Source organism: Prionailurus viverrinus, chromosome A1 (assembly GCF_022837055.1).
Source record: "Prionailurus viverrinus isolate Anna chromosome A1, UM_Priviv_1.0, whole genome shotgun sequence".
Lineage (NCBI taxonomy): Eukaryota > Metazoa > Chordata > Mammalia > Carnivora > Felidae > Prionailurus > Prionailurus viverrinus.
In genome coordinates this window covers 92,727,899-92,745,409 of record NC_062561.1, presented here as the reverse complement: position 1 = coordinate 92,745,409, position 17,511 = coordinate 92,727,899, and the positions used below count along the sequence as shown (strand labels likewise).

Here is a 17,511-nt window from a genome sequence, read left to right as displayed (position 1 = left end):
AGTGGGTACATAGATGCCTGGTTATCTATACTTGTGTGTGCATGTGAAGGCTGAGTCACAGGAATGCTGAACATAATGGAAACAATTACTTCCAATCTTGTTTAAGAAAAAGAAAGGAAGGAAGAGAGAGGGAGGGAAAGAGGAAGTAAGGAGGGAAGAAAGAGGAAGAAAGAAAAAGGAACAAAGAGAGAAAGGAAGGAGGGAAGGAGGGGGAAGAAGGAAAGAAAAGAGAAAAAGAATCTCCTGAAAAAAATCAACCAGTGACATCACAAAGAGAGACACAGATTGGCAGAAAATAGTAGGAAGACAGAGGTGCCCACCTGACCTCCTGGAAGATCCCAGCAGTCCAAGTGGCTAGAATAGCACATGAACTTGACCCAACCCCAGAAAGAGAGGATCCACACAAGCACTCAGGTTACCCATAAGATGGACCCAAATTGGACTTTTCTAGAAAGGACTCCACAAGTTGCTAAGGCTTTTGGAGTACAAGCTTCCTTCACCCCATCCATTTTGGGATCAGCCCCCACCAGTACATGTGGGGCCTCACACACCTGTCAATATCTGGTTAGAAACAAAACACTGGAATGAATTGCAGAGTAGGAGGCAATAAATGCTTAGGTCATAGAGTCTGCAGTTTATAATTCACTCTTAATTCTCCATCTTGGGATAGTTCATCCATCTGGTTTAGCCTGGGGATGGGGGCACCGTCACCCTCCTCAGCAGCACAGAGCCACACAGAATCCTTCAGCTCCCCGACCAAGCGTTTAGTGGGAAATCCATCCTTTCCCAAGTGCTGGCTGAGAAACCAGTTCAAAGAAGTCCTCTGTCCCCCTGCCAGTAAGCAAGGAAGCCCTGCAGGGTTGGAGGGTTGGGAACCAGGAAATAGACCAAGCCAGGCCACTTCCCATCAGTGAACATAAGGGGAATGAGTTGGGGCTGGGTTTCTGGGGCCCACCTACACCAGCTTCTTGGCTTTAAAGAAACTCTTGAGGTGCTGCATCTGCCAGACACCTGTGGCCACGAGGATGAAGGTCTGCAGAATGGACCACCACAGCACCCGCTGGTTGGTGCTCTCGCTGGTCTGCCGGAAGCGCTCCTCTCGCCACTGTGGGAGGGGAGAAGGGAGTAGATACGCGTCCGGAACTGAATTGCACTCCCACCCACTCTGGGGGAAGAGCGGGAAGCTTCCCTTCCCAGGAGGTGACACATCCCCCATCCCAACTGTGCCAGCCCAACCCAGCCCCTCACCCTCTGGTATTCCTGCTCCTTCTGGATCAACTCCACCTGCTCCACAAGCTGCTGGACACGCAGATGCAGTTGGGTCAGCTTGTCCTTGGCTGCAAACTCCGCGTAATCGTTGCTGCGTTCACCCAACTGCATATCCAAGTGAATGGCCTGGAACGGGGGAACCAAGGGTGGGAGTCAGGGAGCTTAGCTCCATGGACCTGCTGGAAATCTAGCTTCTGCATCCCAGCCTGGGCCTGACACTGTTCCTCACACACCAACTTGTTGACTGGCCTTGCTCTGGGCGTCCAAACACCAGATCGGGACTCGGCTTGTGTAGAGTTATATATTCAGAACACCAAGGATAGGGACAACATGTGCAAAGGAAACAGAGGTAAGACTCTGAGGCAGTTTACTAAAAGTCCTGTATTGGGAGATGACAATGGAGAGGCCTGAAGCAATCAGCAGAACATCTCTGAATTTCACATGGTGAAACTCAGTCTGTATCCTAGGAATGGGGCAGGGAGCCAAGGGAGGATTTTAAGTCACGGTAACTCCCTCCCAAGGTCTCCTTTTATCCTCAAGATCTGTTCCCCATGTGCTTACTTCATGTAAAGTCCCAGCCCTACTCAACAGGCACCACCCACTGCACCCTTCTCACTCTAGAGGCAGAGAAATTGAGCCCCTGGGGACAGTGGACCTCCCACCTGCCACACTCACCAGCTTGCCATCATAGAAGAGGGCGAACCGGATAGACTCAAGGTGGAGGCAGATCTGGTGCTCTCCTGGAGACTGAGAGGTGAAGGTGAAGCTGCCCTGAGGGCCATACTGACGGGCCAGAAGGTTCTAGAGGAAGCAGCCTCCAGTGAGCACAGAGATGTTAGCCATACATCTGCTTCCAGGAGAACTGTAGGGGTATCCCAGGTCTACACCCCCACAGGCCAGAGGGGACAGTGTGAAAGAAAGGACATCAGTTTGGCCAGAAATTCTCAGATCCCAGCATTGCCAATACAGAGTACAGTTTGCAAAGAGCATGGCCCTCCTTAAGCTATCCTGCCTGTGAGAAGACAGATCCTTCTGTGAGAAATGAAGGACTAGAGAAGGCTACACATTGACTCTGGGGGCCTGGGGGTGGGGGCCCGGTGGAAGGCTGCAAGGAGTAAAGGCCTGCCTCACCTTGTTCTCCGGGTCCTTCACAAACACGAATAAATTGATCCACTGGGGGGAGGGCTGGTACTTTTCCATAGCAGGGTCGTATAGCTCCGTCTTGTAGTTACCTAATGGAGAGGCAACGGAGGTGCAATCCCATCCATACCCATGATGGAGTCCCAGTGGTCAGGGGAGGAACAGGAAGATCTTGAGTCTGAGGAGACCGACCACGGCCCTCGGCCTCTCCTCCCTTCTCCAGCCCCACTTCTCTGCCATCATTCCAGCCTGGTTCAGACTAGCCTCCTAGGGCTCCCATCCCCGGCACAGGCAAGAGAAAGGATGCCTTGGCCAGACTGCTGTCCACCCATCCCTCTGAGCCCTACCCCCGGCAGGGGAGGAAAGATATGGGCCTGAGCTGGTGCCACCCATTTCCCTCCCCTCTCAGGACTCTAGGTGCAGGGAGGGCAAGGCCAGGACTGGCCGAGACGCGCACCTATGACCACGGTACCATCGGGGATCTCCTGGATGAAGCACTTCTCCTCCAGCTCGCGGACCTCGAGGTAGAACGCGTCCCCGGGGCCCATCAGCGCCAGCAGCTGCCCCAGCAGCAGCGGCAGGGCCATACCGGTTGCCCGCGCTGTGCCCCATCCCCGCCCGGGGCCAGCCCGGGGCCCAGCTCCTCGCGCCCCGCAGGCCCCCGCCACCTTCCCAGGCGAGTCCTCTGGTCTCCGCGCGGAGCCTGCGGAGACTGCAAACTTGCGCACGGACTACAACTCCCGGGAGCCCTCGCGTGGCCCCGCCCCCGGCGCGTTCCCGCCGACCCACGCTGCTGAGGGGCCAAGCGAGACCCCCCCCCGCCCCCAACAACCTGGAGGAACGCTCTGGAGCGCTTTCCGCCACCGGGCATCTCTTAATCCACGCAGAAACCCGGGGAGGCATAGCTGCTGTTAGCCCATCTTGCCGATTGGGGTAACTAACAGCTTCAGGGGCGGGGGGTTGCCCTCTGCAACATGCGGCGCAGCCACCCCAGATGTGTGCTGAAAGGATGGGGATAACGGGACCTTTATGACCTGGGCTTCTACCTAGAAGAGTTTAGGATTGATTAGGGGAGAGGGGGTGACATGCTGACATGGAATGAGAAGAGAAGCCCTGTGGGGTTTAGAGGCTGAAGCAGCAATTCAGGAAGGGGAGAGGGCAATGTCGCGGCTTTCGTGGAAGCGGTAGATTTGACTCAAGCCTTGAAGGATGATTAAGATCTCCCTGAGCAGCGAGAGACAAGAACAATTTAGGCAGGGGGGCCTAGGATTGCCTAGCAGCCAGTAGGCCAGTTAAGGAACTAGGGGAAGAAAAGTTACAGGAACTTTGAGGGTGAAGGTAATTGGGCCGAATCTAAGGGCACAGGAGGTGCCAGGCCCATATAATAGGGGAGCCCTTCATCCAGTGTACTTCCGTCTGCACTAGGAACCAGGAAGAGGTTGTGGGTGAGCCTGGAGGGGAGAGAAGATAGCAGGAAAGCCACTGGAAAAGGATAGCAGTACACAACCGAAAGAGGTGGGAGAGTGGAGCCAACATGACAAAATGGGAGCGGAGAAAAAACAAATCTAGAGAATTCCAAAGCCCACAATGCCCTGTGAGAATAGTGTAGACCCAAACATGTCAGTAGAAAGATGTAGTTCAACCCAGGTAGTGGGATGAAGTCTTCCACCACCTAGTGCCTGTGGTGCTAAGAGATGCTCATTACTTTATTCTGCAACGTGTGGTGGTGGTGGTGGTGGTGGTGATGATGATGATGATTTTTTTTAATAAGTTTTTTTTTTAAGAGGGGCACCTGGGTGTCTAAATAGGTTAAGTGTTTGACTTCGGCTCAGGTCATGGTCTCGTGGTTCATGAGTTCAAGCGCCGCATCATGCTTTGTGCTGTCAGCTCAGAGTCTGGAGCCTGCTTCGGATTCTTTGTCTCCCTCTCTTTCTGCCTCTCTTCAGCTTGCTCGCTCTCTCTCTGTCTCAAAAGTAAATAGACATTAAAAGAAATTTTAAAAAATTTTTTAATCTTTATTTATTTTTGAGAGAGAGACAGAGTGTGAGCAGGGGAGGAGCAGAGAGAGAAAGGGAGGCACAGAATTCAAAGCAGGCTCCAGGCCCTGAGCTGTCAGTACAGAGCCCGACACGGGGCTGAAACCCATGAACCATGAGATCATGACCTGAGCCAAAGTCTGACACTCAACCGACTGAGCTACCCAGGCACCCCAAAAGAAATTTCTTTAAAAAATAAGTTGTTTTGGGGCGCCTGGGTGGCGCAGTTGGTTAAGTGTCCGACTTCAGCCAGGTCACGATCTCGCGGTCTGTGAGTTCGAGCCCCGTGTCAGGCTCTGGGCTGATGGCTCAGAGCCTGGAGCCTGTTTCCGATTCTGTGTCTCCCTCTCTCTCTGCCCCTCCCCCATTCATGCTCTGTCTCTCTCTGTCCCAAAAGTAAATAAATGTTGAAAAAAATTAAAAAAAAATAGGTTGTTTTGAGAGAGAGAGAGAGAGCACGTTTGAGCAGGGGAGGGAGAAAGAGAGACAGAGAATCTTAAGCAGGCTCCACACCCAGCATAGAGCCCAACATGGGGCTTGATCTCATGCCTGTGAGATCGTGACCTGAGCAGAAATTAAGTCAGACATTTAACCAACTGAGCCATCTAGGTGCCCCTTTAAATAAGATTTTATTTATTTAAGTAATGTCTACACCCAACATGGGGCTAGAACTCACAACCCTGAGATCAAAAGTCACATGCTCTCCCAACTGGAGCTAGCCAGGCACCCTGATGATCATCTTTTTGGTTCTTTAATGCCCAGCACTATTGTAATCACTTTTTTTTTTAAATTGATTCCTTTTATGTTTTATTTATTTTTGAGAGAGCACAAGGGGGGAAGGGGCAGCAAAAGGGGGACAGAGGATCAGAAACAGGCTCTGCACTGACAGGCTTACAACAGTGAGCCCGATGTGCGGTTCAAACTTCACGAACCGTGAGATCATGACCTGAGCCGAAGTCGGACGCTCAACTGACTAAGCCACCCCGGTGTCCCTGTAATCACTTTTTAAGTTCACTAAGTGAACTAATCTTTTAAAAATTGTTAGACAGACTCTAATGCTGTTCCAGTTTAACAGCTAGAGAGGGAAACAGCTGCAAAGTTGAGTAAAAACTTGCCCAAGATCACCCAGTTGATAAGTGGCAGGCATTTGCTGACACGAACTCTGGTCCAGGTGTTATGAATTAGACCTGTCATCTGCCATCTAAGAGCCCACTGAAAGAAAAGGAGCAATTACAATACAGTGTTTTAAGACTGATAATATATTTTAGTTACCGGAATTGTCCCCTCATTTTAATGGTGTGGCTCGTTGACAATCCTAGGAGAGTGTTTCTTACTTCCTCATTTGGAATGACTATTAAACAAAAATGACAGATTCAGATATTAATAACAGTCACGCTTTATAAAGGCCAAATAAACAAGAGCTGAAAAGCATCTGTTGATTTGGGAACTAGTTGTCTACCAGGGAATGTAGCTACAGCTGGGAGCAAAGGCAGAAAAGCGAGGACTCCGGTTTGGGAGACCGGGGTGCTGTCCTTGGTCCTGATTGTTCTCTGAACCAGCACTACCACCACCTGGAGTAAAGTATTGGCTTTGTTTTGTTTCCAATAAAATTTGCAATCCCTCATAAGCCAATACTCTTATAAAATACAATTAAAAATGAAACTAATCATGTGCTTGGTTATCACATCAATGTTAAATTTCTATAAAAGGTTCTAAAAACTCAATTTCTGTACTTAAATCATTGCAGACCTGTAACAAACATGGATGGACCAGTGGCAGCCCCCACACCCCACTATATGAGTAACCAGTCTTGCGTGGAAGTGGTCCATTGATCAGACTACTCACAGAAATCCCCCAAAGAGTAAAAAGTGGAGGGGCGCCTGGGTGGCGCAGTCGGTTAAGCGTCCGACTTCAGCCAGGTCACGATCTCCCGGTCCGTGAGTTCGAGCCCCGCGTCAGGCTCTGGGCTGATGGCTCAGAACCTGGAGCCTGTTTCCGATTCTGTGTCTCCTTCTCTCTCTGCCCCTCCCACGTTCATGCTCTGTCTCTCTCTGTCCCAAAAATAAATAAACGTTGGAAAAAAAAGAGTAAAAAGTGGAAAATGCTTGCATCAAAATACATGTAAGGAGATAGTGCACCAGTGAGATTTCAAAGCCCAGAATCCAGACATTAAGAAGGGGGAATATGACTGCACAAGGAGTAAAAGTGTTTTGTTAAAAATAGAACAGCCTATTTCTGATCGATGACGAGGCTAGGAACATAAGAGCAGTGAACCCACCAGTCTGCGATCCTCCCACTTGACAAAAAGCTTGTTCCACAATTGCTGCCAAGACCACTGAACCTGGGTGCCATTTGCAAGATTAAAAGAAGACACTGAGGTGCTACATCTACTTGCCCCATCTGTGGTTCACCCAAGACCTCAGAATTTGATGGTTTTTTTTTAATAGGAGAGATTTATTTGAAGACATATTACAGCATATAAAACTATGTAAAGACTTAATTTCCACTCAAACACTGGTAGATTTGATATAATTAATAATAAAAAAAACTTTTTAAAATTTTATTTTATGTATTTTGAGAGAGGGGAGAGGGACAGAGAGAATCCTAAGTAGGCTCCATATTGTCAGCTCAGAGCCTGATGTGGGGCTTGATCCCACGAACTGTGAGATCATGACCTGAGCCGAAATCAAGAGTCAGATTCTTAACCGACTGAGCCACCCAGGTATCCCTCTCACCACTCTTATTTAACATTGTATCAGAAGATCTAGTAACTGTAAGAAGGCTAAGAAAAAAAAAGGCATGCGGATGGGAAAGGAAGAAATAAAACTGTCCCTATTTGTAGATGACATGATTATATATTTAGAAAAGTCTAAGAAATCCATAGATTTCCTAGAACTAATAAATGAATTCAGCAAGTTTGTATAACATAAGAGCAACATGTACAAATAAATCACATGTCTACATACTAACAATAAATATAAGGAAACCAAAATTAAAAACAATATGATTTACAGTCAGTTCACAGAAAATGAATTACTCACGTGAAATCTTAACAAAATACGCATAAAATCTGTTTGCTGAAAATTACAAAATTCTGATGAAGAAAAAGTCAAAGAAGACCAAATAAATGCAGAGACATACTGTGTTCATAGATCAGAACACTCAACATAGTAAATATGGCAATTCTTTCCAAACTATTACCCAAGTTTAACACAATTCATGTCAAAGTCCCACCAGGAGTTTTGTTTTATTTTAATTTTTTCAATTTATTTTTGACAGAGAGAAAGACAGAGCATGAGCAGGGGAGGGACAGAGAGAGAGAGGGAGACAGAATCTGAAGCATGCTCCAGGCTCTGTGCTGTCAGCACAGAGCCCGATGTGGGGCTCAAACCCACAGACCACAAGATCATGACCTGAGCTGAAGTCGGACACTCAACTGACTGAGCCACCCAGGCGCCCCAGGAGTTTTTTTTTTGTTAACATAGACAAGATTATTCTAAAATTTACATGGAGAGGCAAAGGAACTAGCATAACTAAAACATTCGTGAAGAAGAATAAAGTGGCAGAAATCAGTCTACCTGATTTCAAGACATTGTATGCCTTAGTCAAAAAATCAAAACTATAGGGGCACTGGTGTGGCTCAGTTGGTTAATCATCCAACTCTTGATTTTGACTCAGGTCACGATCCCACAATTTGTGGGATGAAGCCCTGCATTGGGCTCTGTGCTGACAGTGTGGATCCTTCTCGGGATTCTCTCTCCCTCTCTCTCTCTGACCCTCCCCTGCTTGCGCTCTCTCTCTCTCTCTCTCTCTCTCTCTCTCTCTCTCTCTCCCTCCCCCCTCTCAAAATAAATAAATAAAAACTTTTAGAATATATCCTGCACCAAAGTAGTACATTTGTTACAATCAATGAACCTACATTGACACATTATTTTCACCCAAAGTCCTTAGTTTACACTGGGAGTCCATCTTGGTGTTTTACATTCTGTGGTTTTGGACATGTATCTACCATTATAATGTCATATCGAATAGTTTCATTGCCCTAAGAATACTCTGCATTCTGCCTATTCATCCCTCCTCCTCCCTTCCTGGCAACCACTGATCTTTTGCCTTTTCTAGAATGTTGCATGGTTGGAATCATACAGTAACAATGTTTTTTGGATTGGCTTCTTTCACTTAGCAATATGCATGTAAGGTTTCTCCATGTCTTTTCATGGCTTGATAGCCCATTTCTTTTTGGCACTAAATAATATTCCATTATCTGTATGTACCACAGTTTATTTGTACACTCACTTACTGAAGGACATCTTGGTTGCTTTCAAGTTTGGGCAAGTATAAATAAAGCTGCTACAAATATCTTTATGCAAGATTTTGTGTGGACATAACTTTTCAATTTATTTGGGTAAATACCAAGGAGCCCTATTGCTGGATTACATGCTAAGAGTATGTTTAGTCTTATAAGAAACTATCAAACTATCATCCAAAGTGGCTGTAACATTTTGCATTCTCACCAGCAATGAATAAGAGTCCCTGTTGCACCATAACCTTGCCAGCATTTGGTGTTGGTTGTCAGTGTTTGGATTTTTATCATTCTAATAGGTCCCTGGTGGTATCTCATTGTTTCAATTTGCATTTCCCTAATGACATATGATCATACCCAGGTTTTCATATGCTTTTTTTGCCATGTATGATCTTCTTTGCTGAACAGTCTGTTCAGATCTCTTGCTCATTTCTTCATTGGGTTATTCATTTCTTACTGTGGAGTTTTAAGGGTTCTTTGTATATTTTGTTGTTTTTTGTCTGTTCTTTGTATATTTTGGGTAGCAATTATTTCTGATATACATCCTTTACAGAGATTTTCTCCCAATTTATGGCTTGGCTTCTCATTCTCTTGAAAATAGCCTTTTCTATTATTTTTTTTAATGGTCATTTATTTTTGAGAGCAGAGACAGAGCGTGAGTTGGGTAGGGGCAGAGAGAGAGGGAGACACAGAATCTGAAGCAGGCTCCAGGCTCTGAGCTGTCAGCGCAGAGCCTGATGAGGGGCTAGAATTCACAAACCATGAGATCATGAGCGGAGCCGAAGTTGGACTTAGCCACCCAGGCACCCCTTGAAGATAGCCTTTTCAACAAGTGATGCTATAGTTATTTGCCATCCTTTGACACACACACACAAACACACACACACACACACACACACACACACACACACACACGACTTGACTTATACCTCACACTTTATTAAAAAAATGAACTCAAAATAGAATATAGATTTAAATATAAAGTATAAAACTCTAAAGCTTTTATTTTTTAAATGTTTATTTATTTTTGAGAGCATGAGCAGGGGAGGGGCAGAGAGAGAGGGAGAGAAAGACACACAGAATCTGAAGCAGGCTCCAGGCTCTGAACTGTCAGCACAAAGCCCGATGCGGGGCTCGAACCCACCGACGGCGAGATCATGGCCTGAGCTGAAGTTGGCCGCTTAACCGACTGAGCCACCCAGGGGTCCCTAAATTCCTCTAAATTAGTATTTAAACATGTAAATTCCTTTCCCACATTCTTCTGTGTATATTTTACAGCTATTTTCTTTGTGGTTACCATGGGGGTTACATTTAATACCCTAAAAGTTAAAACATTCCAATTTGAATTTATACCAGTTTACCTTCAGTAACACCCAAAAACTCTCTGCTCCTTTTAACAGCTAGCTCTGTTCTTACCCTTTTCTGTGACTGATATCAAACAAATTATATGTATACACATCATATGTAGTAGTTACTGTTTTTGCTATAATTGTTGATACAAGCAATAAACTGCTTAAATCTCCAGAGAATTAACTAAGTGAAAAAAGCCAATCGTAAAAGGTTATATACTGTATGATTCCATTTATACATTCTTGAAATGACAAAATTATAGAAATGAAGAACACAGATCAGTTGTCTGAAGTTAAGGAGACGGTGAAAAAGAGGTGCCTGGATGGTTCAGTTGGTTAAGTGGCTGACTTCAGCTCAGGTCATGATCTCACAGTTCTTGAGTGAGCCCCACATCAGGCTCTCTGCTGTCAATGCAAAGCTTGCTCCGGATCCTCTGTCTCCCTCTCTACTCCTCCACGCACTCTCTCTCTCTCTCTCCCAAAACTAAAAATTTTAAAAATAAAAAAAATTTAAAAAAAACAAGGAGCGCACCTGGGTGGCTCTGTTGGTTGAGCGTCCAACTCCTGATTTTGGCTCAGGTCATGATCTCATGCCTTGTGATTTCAAGCCCCACATAGGGCCCTCTGCTGTTAGTGAGGAACCTACTTCAGATCCTCTGTCTCCCTCTCTCACTCTGCCCCCACCCCACTCTCACACATCCTCTCTCAAAATCAAATAAACATTAAAAAAAAAAAAAGGAAAGGATGAAAGAATAGGGAAGTGAGTGTGGCTTTAACACACAACATGAGGGATCCCTATGGTGATGGAAATGTTCTGTGTCTTGACTATCAATGTCAATGTCTTGTTTGTGATATTGCATTATACTTGGGCAAGATATTACAATGGGGAAACAGGGTAATTGGTACACTGGATCTTTCTGCATTGTTTCTTGCAACTGCATGTGAATCTATAGTTATCTCAACATAAAAAGTTTAATTTTACAAATACTAGAAACTGTTATTATTATAAAATGTTATTGTTTATCAATTCTGTAATCATTTGTTAATTCTGTGTGATGGTTACATCAACACTAATAGCATGTTATAATAACATTAAGAAAAACACAACCAGGGGCACCTGGCTGGCTCAGTCAGCTTAGCGTCTGATTCTTGATTTGGGCTTGGGTCATGACCTAATAAATTGGTGGGTTGGAGCCCTGCGTTGGAGGCTGACAGTGTGGAGCCTCTTTGGGATTCTCTCTCGCTTTCTCTCTCTGCCCCTCTCCTGTTCATGATCTCTCTCTCTTTCAAAAATAAATAAACATTAAAAAAAAAAAAAAAGGTTGAGCACATTAGACCAGAGTGTGGAAAATAAGCATTAGGACACACTGCTGGTGAGACTGTAATTGGCATGAAGTTTGAAAGGGCAATTTTGTGACTTCATCAAAAAACTATGTCCTATAGTAATGCTCTTTTAGAAAATGAACAAGAGTATTTATTGCAGCAATAAATGTAAGAGCAAATAGTAGGGGAAAAGAAATCTTAACCACTTTCATCAGAGAAATGGTTTAAAAATAAGGTACTGTATGAGCAAAGATTACATTATATTGTTACTGTTAAGAAAAAGGAGATCAAGACTTACAATGAGGGGGAAATGTCAACAGATTGCCATTAAACTTCCCTCCACAGGGCCAAACGAAATAACAAAGAGAAGCCGAAGTAGAGAGAAAACCTCCAACTTCTATGAAACCTTGACGATGCACACAGTCATAAACTGCTGCCACAATACACTAGACTATGGATCAAATCCAGGAAGGACACGAAGGGCAGACTCAGACCTCTGTTCATTTCACACTGCGCGCAGAGACCCCCAAAACGGGGCGACCCTGGCCCAAGACCCCAATACTCCTTTACTAGCGGGCCCCTGGGACACCGAACCACCTTCGGAGAGAAGTCATCAGGGCAGTGCTCCGGCAGCAACACTCGCGTGGATGATGTCAGGTACTGATGAGAGTGCGGGGGGGTGGATACCGGGGACCATACAGACCAGGGTAGACCAGATTTACCAATGGATGGGTTTCAGGTGGCAAAGACGTGGTAAAATGAGACCTCAGCTTTTTGTTGTTGTTTTTGTACTTTAACTTTTTTTTGCAAGATAAGTTGGTGCACTGTTTGTGTCATTTTTTAAAGTTCAATTTTTAAAAATAGAAGAAAGCCCAGAGTGTCGGATGCAATCCCGAGGAAAGTCAGGGATCCTCGGTTTCAATCCTGTATCTGCTCGTTATTCACTGCGACCGCAACCAAACTGCGTTACTTGGAGCATCTGTAAAAATTTTATAAACACTAATAGTCGCCCCGCCGCCAGGGCGATTAACAAAAAAAAGGTTTCAATTCTTGGGCCGTAATTCGGAAGCAGGCAAAAGCTGCTCCCCAATCAGGTACTGCCTCGCCGCGGCCGCGGGGTATCTAGGGATTTGTAGTCCAGCCAGTCGAACTCGCTGTCCCGGCAGGCCCCGCGGCGGCGGCAGGGCTACGTGGCGCCGCGGGCTGCGACTGCGCCGGCAGGTGGAGCAAGATGGCTGCGGAGCAGGGCGTGAGGGTCGTCAGGCCCCGGCCCGGAGGGGAACTGGGAAGGGTGATTCGGGCCCTCGTGCTGCTTCTGTGTTTTGTGGCCCGCGGAGGCGCGCTTTACTTCCACATCGGGGAGACCGAAAAGAAGTGCTTTATTGAGGAGATCCCGGACGAGACCATGGTTATAGGTGCGGGCGGAGGGGGAGAGTTTGGAACAAGACCTTGGTCTTGGGGCGGGGGGTGCGGGAGAGTCACCTCTTCCAGAAAGGGGAGCAGCTGGTCTCGGCGCGTGCTGGCGTGGGCCGACTCCGCGCCACCTCGCGCTCATCTGACCTGGACTCGCCCCACTTCCCTCCAGGAAACTACCGGACGCAGCTGTATGACAAGCAGCGGGAGGAGTACCAGCCGGCCACCCCCGGGCTCGGCATGTTCGTGGAGGTAAAGGACCCAGAGGACAAGGTGAGCCGACCCCAAAGCCCGCGGAGCCCTCCGCCCTGCGCTTAGGCGCCAGACCAGGCAGGTGCTGGTACTTCCCCTCCTAGTTGCCGCATCTGCTGAACTGCTGAAGACAGTTGGGTGTTGTGAGAAGATCGCGCCCGGCTTTGCGCTCTAGGCCAAGCTTGGGCTGCTGCAGTGCTAGCGGCTCCTCTCAACCTCTTACCGACTGCTGCGTGACTCTGCCAAGTCACTGAGCTTCCCTGAGCCGGTTTCCTGGTCTGTGAAATGGAAACTCACCTATCTTACAGGTGTGGTTGGTGCCTTAATTGTGGTGCTGGCAGTCAAAGAATTTTGTCAACTCTAACGCTGTGGCATCCAGACTTTAAGGTTTCACAGGACAGAGTGCTTTCCAAAACGAAGAAGCAACTGTTAATTTCAACCGGATAAGGATATTAAAGGAAAGCAAAAGAAAAAAAAATCATTGTCACTTTTCATTAAAAAAAAAAAAAGAACCACACACAAAACAGAGTTGAAATGGCAGGAGCTCTGAATAAAGAGCCCTTTCCAACCGCAGGCCCACATCAGCTTAATTTTAGATTCTTCACCCCTGCCCCCAGAAGTTCTCAGATAAGCTTTGGCAACTACCGCCGAGCAGCTTTGGAGCTTTTAGTGTGTGGGGTGCCTATGTCTCTGTTGGCTAACTTTTGAGGCTCAGAGAGCCTTAAGACTTCTTTCCTTCCAGCCCCATCCTTTCTATAACACTCACTGAAGGCTTTTGTCTCCAGGTGATCCTGGCCCGGCAGTATGGCTCTGAAGGCAGGTTCACTTTCACCTCCCATACCCCCGGCGAACACCAGATCTGTCTTCACTCCAATTCCACCAAGTTCTCCCTTTTTGCTGGAGGCATGCTGGTGAGTGGACCCACATGGGGCTCGTAGCTTTCAACCTCTAAACCCTGGTGGGGCCTGGAGACTGGCAGTGCTTTGGGTGTGAGATGAGTGTGTCGGATTTTGTGTCTCCTAATAATTTTGGGTTTCCGCTGAACATCTGGGCACAGTCCCTGAACTCCTTGTATGTGCCTTGGTCCAAGTGTCAGCCAAGTTTATTCATGCCTGTTTGCCTAGAGCCCCATAGGGCTGGACACTGTGGAGGCCTCAGCACTGGACGAAATGCACAAATGAAGGAAGGTAGGGGGACCAGCTGTCAGTGCCTAGCAGGAAGATGGAGCAGGGCTGCCCGATTTCTTTTTCTCTCCCTTGTCTGTCCCCAGAGAGTTCACCTGGACATCCAGGTGGGTGAACACGCCAACGACTATGCAGAAATTGCCGCCAAAGACAAGTTGAGTGAGCTGCAGCTACGAGTGAGACAGCTGGTGGAGCAAGTGGAGCAGATCCAGAAAGAGCAGAACTACCAACGGGTATGTGGTTGGGCCAGGAGCTCCTGGGTGGGCTTCTTCCCAGAAGCCTTCCCCTGGCTCAGCCAGGAGTGGCATGTGTGTCAGATTCATTATGAAAGCCAGAGGACTTAACTGTGCCGCTTTGCAAGTCTAAAAGGTGGGGTGGGGATCACTAACTCCAGTGTGTAACCAAGGAGACAGGCTCTTGAGAGGCCATCATTGCTCTAAATCCCAGTTACATGTACACAGTGACAGAGCGGGAATTGATATTAATACCTTGGGTGTTATTTCCATGGCTCCAGGTGCTTCCAGGACCAGCTATTTCAAACTCATTTGTGTCCAGGAGCCAGGTGGTACCATGAATGAATCTGTGACCATAAGGACTGTTGTGTGTCTAATCCTCAGTGGCCTTGGTTAATTGTCAACCCAGGGTAGCCTTGCAGATAGATATGCTACCCTGGCTTTTAAGAGGAGCTAGAGATCCAAGTGTTTTGATGTGAATTTTTACCAGGTTTTAACTATTGGCAAAACACATCCAGCCACTGGGCCACCAGTTTGCAACTTGTGCCCACAATCCTCAAGGAGCAGTTGGGGAAGACCTGGGCAGAGAGCTTAGAGCACGTGCACTCCTGAGTGCTATAGGGCAGCTCTGTCTGATAGGGTAATACTACTGGCACTTCACCTCCCCTCCCCCCCGCCCTCCCTCCCCCCACTGGCTCTAGGAGAGGACCAGGGGAGGACTGTACCTGACACATGAGCAGACAGAGGTTGGTTGGTTGGTTTGAAGTAGGCTGCATGCCCAATGTGGAGCTTCAACCCCAAGAGTTGCATGCTCTACCAGCTGAGCCAGCCAGGCACCCCCAAGCAAACAGACTTAAATGAGTGGGTTCCTGGAGGTCATCTGGCTGGGGAGGATGAATGCAGTCCCCAGGTGGGGTCTCTGGCTCTTTGCAGACACTTGATTGGAACCTGGGCATAGCTCCTTGATTCTGGGGCATCCTCTGCAAAGGGAACCCAGCAGTTAGAGTGGCGCCAGGTGGTGCCCAGCAAACTTAAGCTCCTCTTCCGCTCTCCCCTCCCACAGTGGCGAGAGGAGCGTTTCCGGCAGACCAGCGAGAGCACCAACCAGCGGGTGCTGTGGTGGTCCATTCTGCAGACCCTCATCCTCGTAGCCATCGGCGTCTGGCAGATGCGACACCTCAAGAGCTTCTTTGAAGCGAAGAAGCTGGTGTAGCCAGCTCACAGGCCATCCTTCCTCCCGGGCTGGGGGAGAAAGGGCCTCCTGGAACTGATTTCTCTCTAGCAGGAGGACTGGTTCCGAGCCATGGATGTCTGGAGGGGAAAGGGGCTACAGGCACCCCAGGCACAAGTTTAGGGCAGGAGCTTGGCTGGCTAATACTGAGCAGGTGGTGGGGCAATGCCTGTCCCCTCCCCTGGGCTCTAAGCCCTTTGCAGTAATCACCCAGGGTCTGGTGAAGCCACTGGGAGCCCCATTGGCACCTCAGAATCACAGTGTTACTGATCAGGGATGTGAGGCTGTTGTCTGGGGTGGCTGGGGAGGGGGGAGTGGGTAGGCACGCCAGTCTTTTTTCTGTCTTCCTTTGCTAACTTGGGATTTGAGCAGGTTGGGGTGTGGCCGTGATTCCCTGCCGCCCTGGGAACCTCACTGTACCCTCCTTGGGCCTAGACCCAGACTGCAGATCCAGGGTATGTGTGTCAATGGAGGGTGGGGTTGAGGGGGTTGCAGTGTGGGAAACTAGCCCTGAGGTTGACCTCAGCTTCTCAACATGGTTGTCCTTTTGGGGGCTTGAGGAACTGGGGTCAGGCCAGGCAGAGGCCTTGGTGCTGGCTGGGGATGGGGCCTGCAAAGTCTTAGTTACTGATTTCATTTTCAACAAGTCTAGGTTTGTTACATTGGTTTCCCAATAAAAAATAAAAAAATTCGCTTGTCCCACATAAAGTGACTGTGCCACCGAGGTGCTCAGGGAACGTCAGTTCTTCTATGCAAAGCACTTAACATTCCAAGATGAATACCCACCTGTGAAGTTCATTCTTTCCCTCCCCTCAATACCTTTCTGTAGCAGGGGATAGTGGGTTTGCCCAAGAGCATAAAACAAGTGAATGGTGGGGGGTTGGTGCCTTGTTCAGGAAGGTAGTGTGCATTGAACAGAAGAGCACTGCGGGTTTGGGAAGGACAGAAATCCTTGGGCTGGTGGGGATGAGGATGTAGATGGTCTTAACCAACAGAATGGGATTTCAGGAGGACCTTGAAGGAGAAGGATTCGGATGTAAGAAGGCAGAGCAGCCGTGGTTGGAAGCCCTGGCAGATGGCTGGCATGGAGGTGGATGGACATGGTTTCCACTGGAGTTTAGGGAGGGGGCTGAGGAAGCCGTTAAGGGAAGTTGGTTAGAGTTAGAAGAGACTCGCATATTACCCAGTGTTTGACACAGTTTTGGGTACAAGAACCGAAGATAAATTTGAGGAAGGTGAATCCAGCAGGGTGTGAGAAAGAGACAGGCTGGGGAGGCCAGGCTGTGGACTACTTGAACTGACAAGGGGATATGGTCTGACCTCATGCTACCTCCTAGACCTCTTCCACAATAAAAACAAAAAACTTGTTTAGAATACCCTTAGTGTTACAGAAAATTCATGATGTTAGTTCTCCCTATTATTGTCATGCACCAGTATGGTACAAGTGTTCAAGTTAATGAAACAGTATTGATACATTATCTTAGTTTTATTTAAGTAATTCCTACACCCCACATGGGGCTCAAACTCAGGACTCCAAGATCAAGAGTTGCACGCTATTGAGCCAGCCAGGCTCCCAATACGTTATTCTTAACTAAAGCCCATAGAGTATGCAGAGTTTCTTAGCTGTTGCCTAATGCCCTTTTTTCTGTCCCAGGATCCCATCCAGGACAAGTTACATTTCACCCCTCCTTGGCTATGACGGTTTCTCAGACTTGCCTTGTTTTTTATTACCTTGACAGTTTTTAGGAGTACTGTTCAGGTATCTTGTAGAATTCCCTCAA

At 47.7% G+C, this 17,511-nt stretch overlaps 2 protein-coding genes across 2 annotated transcripts; one reads left to right on the top strand and one right to left on the bottom strand.

The window, feature by feature from the left end:
• Positions 1 to 955: 955 nt before the first annotated feature.
• On the bottom strand, positions 956 to 3,108 carry LOC125174089 (transmembrane emp24 domain-containing protein 9-like). The gene is made up of 5 exons (XM_047873872.1): positions 2,867 to 3,108; positions 2,401 to 2,501; positions 1,945 to 2,070; positions 1,249 to 1,395; positions 956 to 1,105 (listed from the first exon to the last, which is right to left on the bottom strand). Exons 1-5 carry the CDS (start codon positions 2,994 to 2,996, stop codon positions 956 to 958), a joined length of 654 nt encoding a protein of 217 aa, XP_047729828.1. The 5' UTR covers positions 2,997 to 3,108.
• Positions 3,109 to 12,614: 9,506 nt separating this feature from the next.
• Positions 12,615 to 16,421, top strand: TMED9 (transmembrane p24 trafficking protein 9). Its single transcript, XM_047873860.1, has 5 exons — positions 12,615 to 12,832; positions 13,003 to 13,103; positions 13,868 to 13,993; positions 14,353 to 14,499; positions 15,563 to 16,421. Exons 1-5 carry the CDS (start codon positions 12,649 to 12,651, stop codon positions 15,710 to 15,712), a joined length of 708 nt encoding a protein of 235 aa, XP_047729816.1. The 5' UTR covers positions 12,615 to 12,648; the 3' UTR covers positions 15,713 to 16,421.
• The last annotated feature ends 1,090 nt before the right edge of the window (positions 16,422 to 17,511 follow it).

Bases quoted from the DNA above. Each gene is read 5' to 3' on its own strand.
- LOC125174089 (XM_047873872.1), bottom strand. From the start codon at position 2,996: ATGGCCCTGCCGCTGCTGCTGGGGCAGCTGCTGGCGCTGATGGGCCCC. The intron at 2,502-2,866 runs GTGCGCGTCTCG...CCTCTCCATTAG, and splicing joins CGATGGTACCGTGGTCATAG to GTAACTACAAGACGGAGCTA. The intron at 1,396-1,944 runs GTGAGTGTGGCA...CCCCCGTTCCAG, and splicing joins TCTTCTATGATGGCAAGCTG to GCCATTCACTTGGATATGCA.
- TMED9 (XM_047873860.1), top strand. From the start codon at position 12,649: ATGGCTGCGGAGCAGGGCGTGAGGGTCGTCAGGCCCCGGCCCGGAGGG. The intron at 13,104-13,867 runs GTGAGCCGACCC...TTTTGTCTCCAG, and splicing joins TAAAGGACCCAGAGGACAAG to GTGATCCTGGCCCGGCAGTA. The intron at 13,994-14,352 runs GTGAGTGGACCC...GTCTGTCCCCAG, and splicing joins TTTTTGCTGGAGGCATGCTG to AGAGTTCACCTGGACATCCA.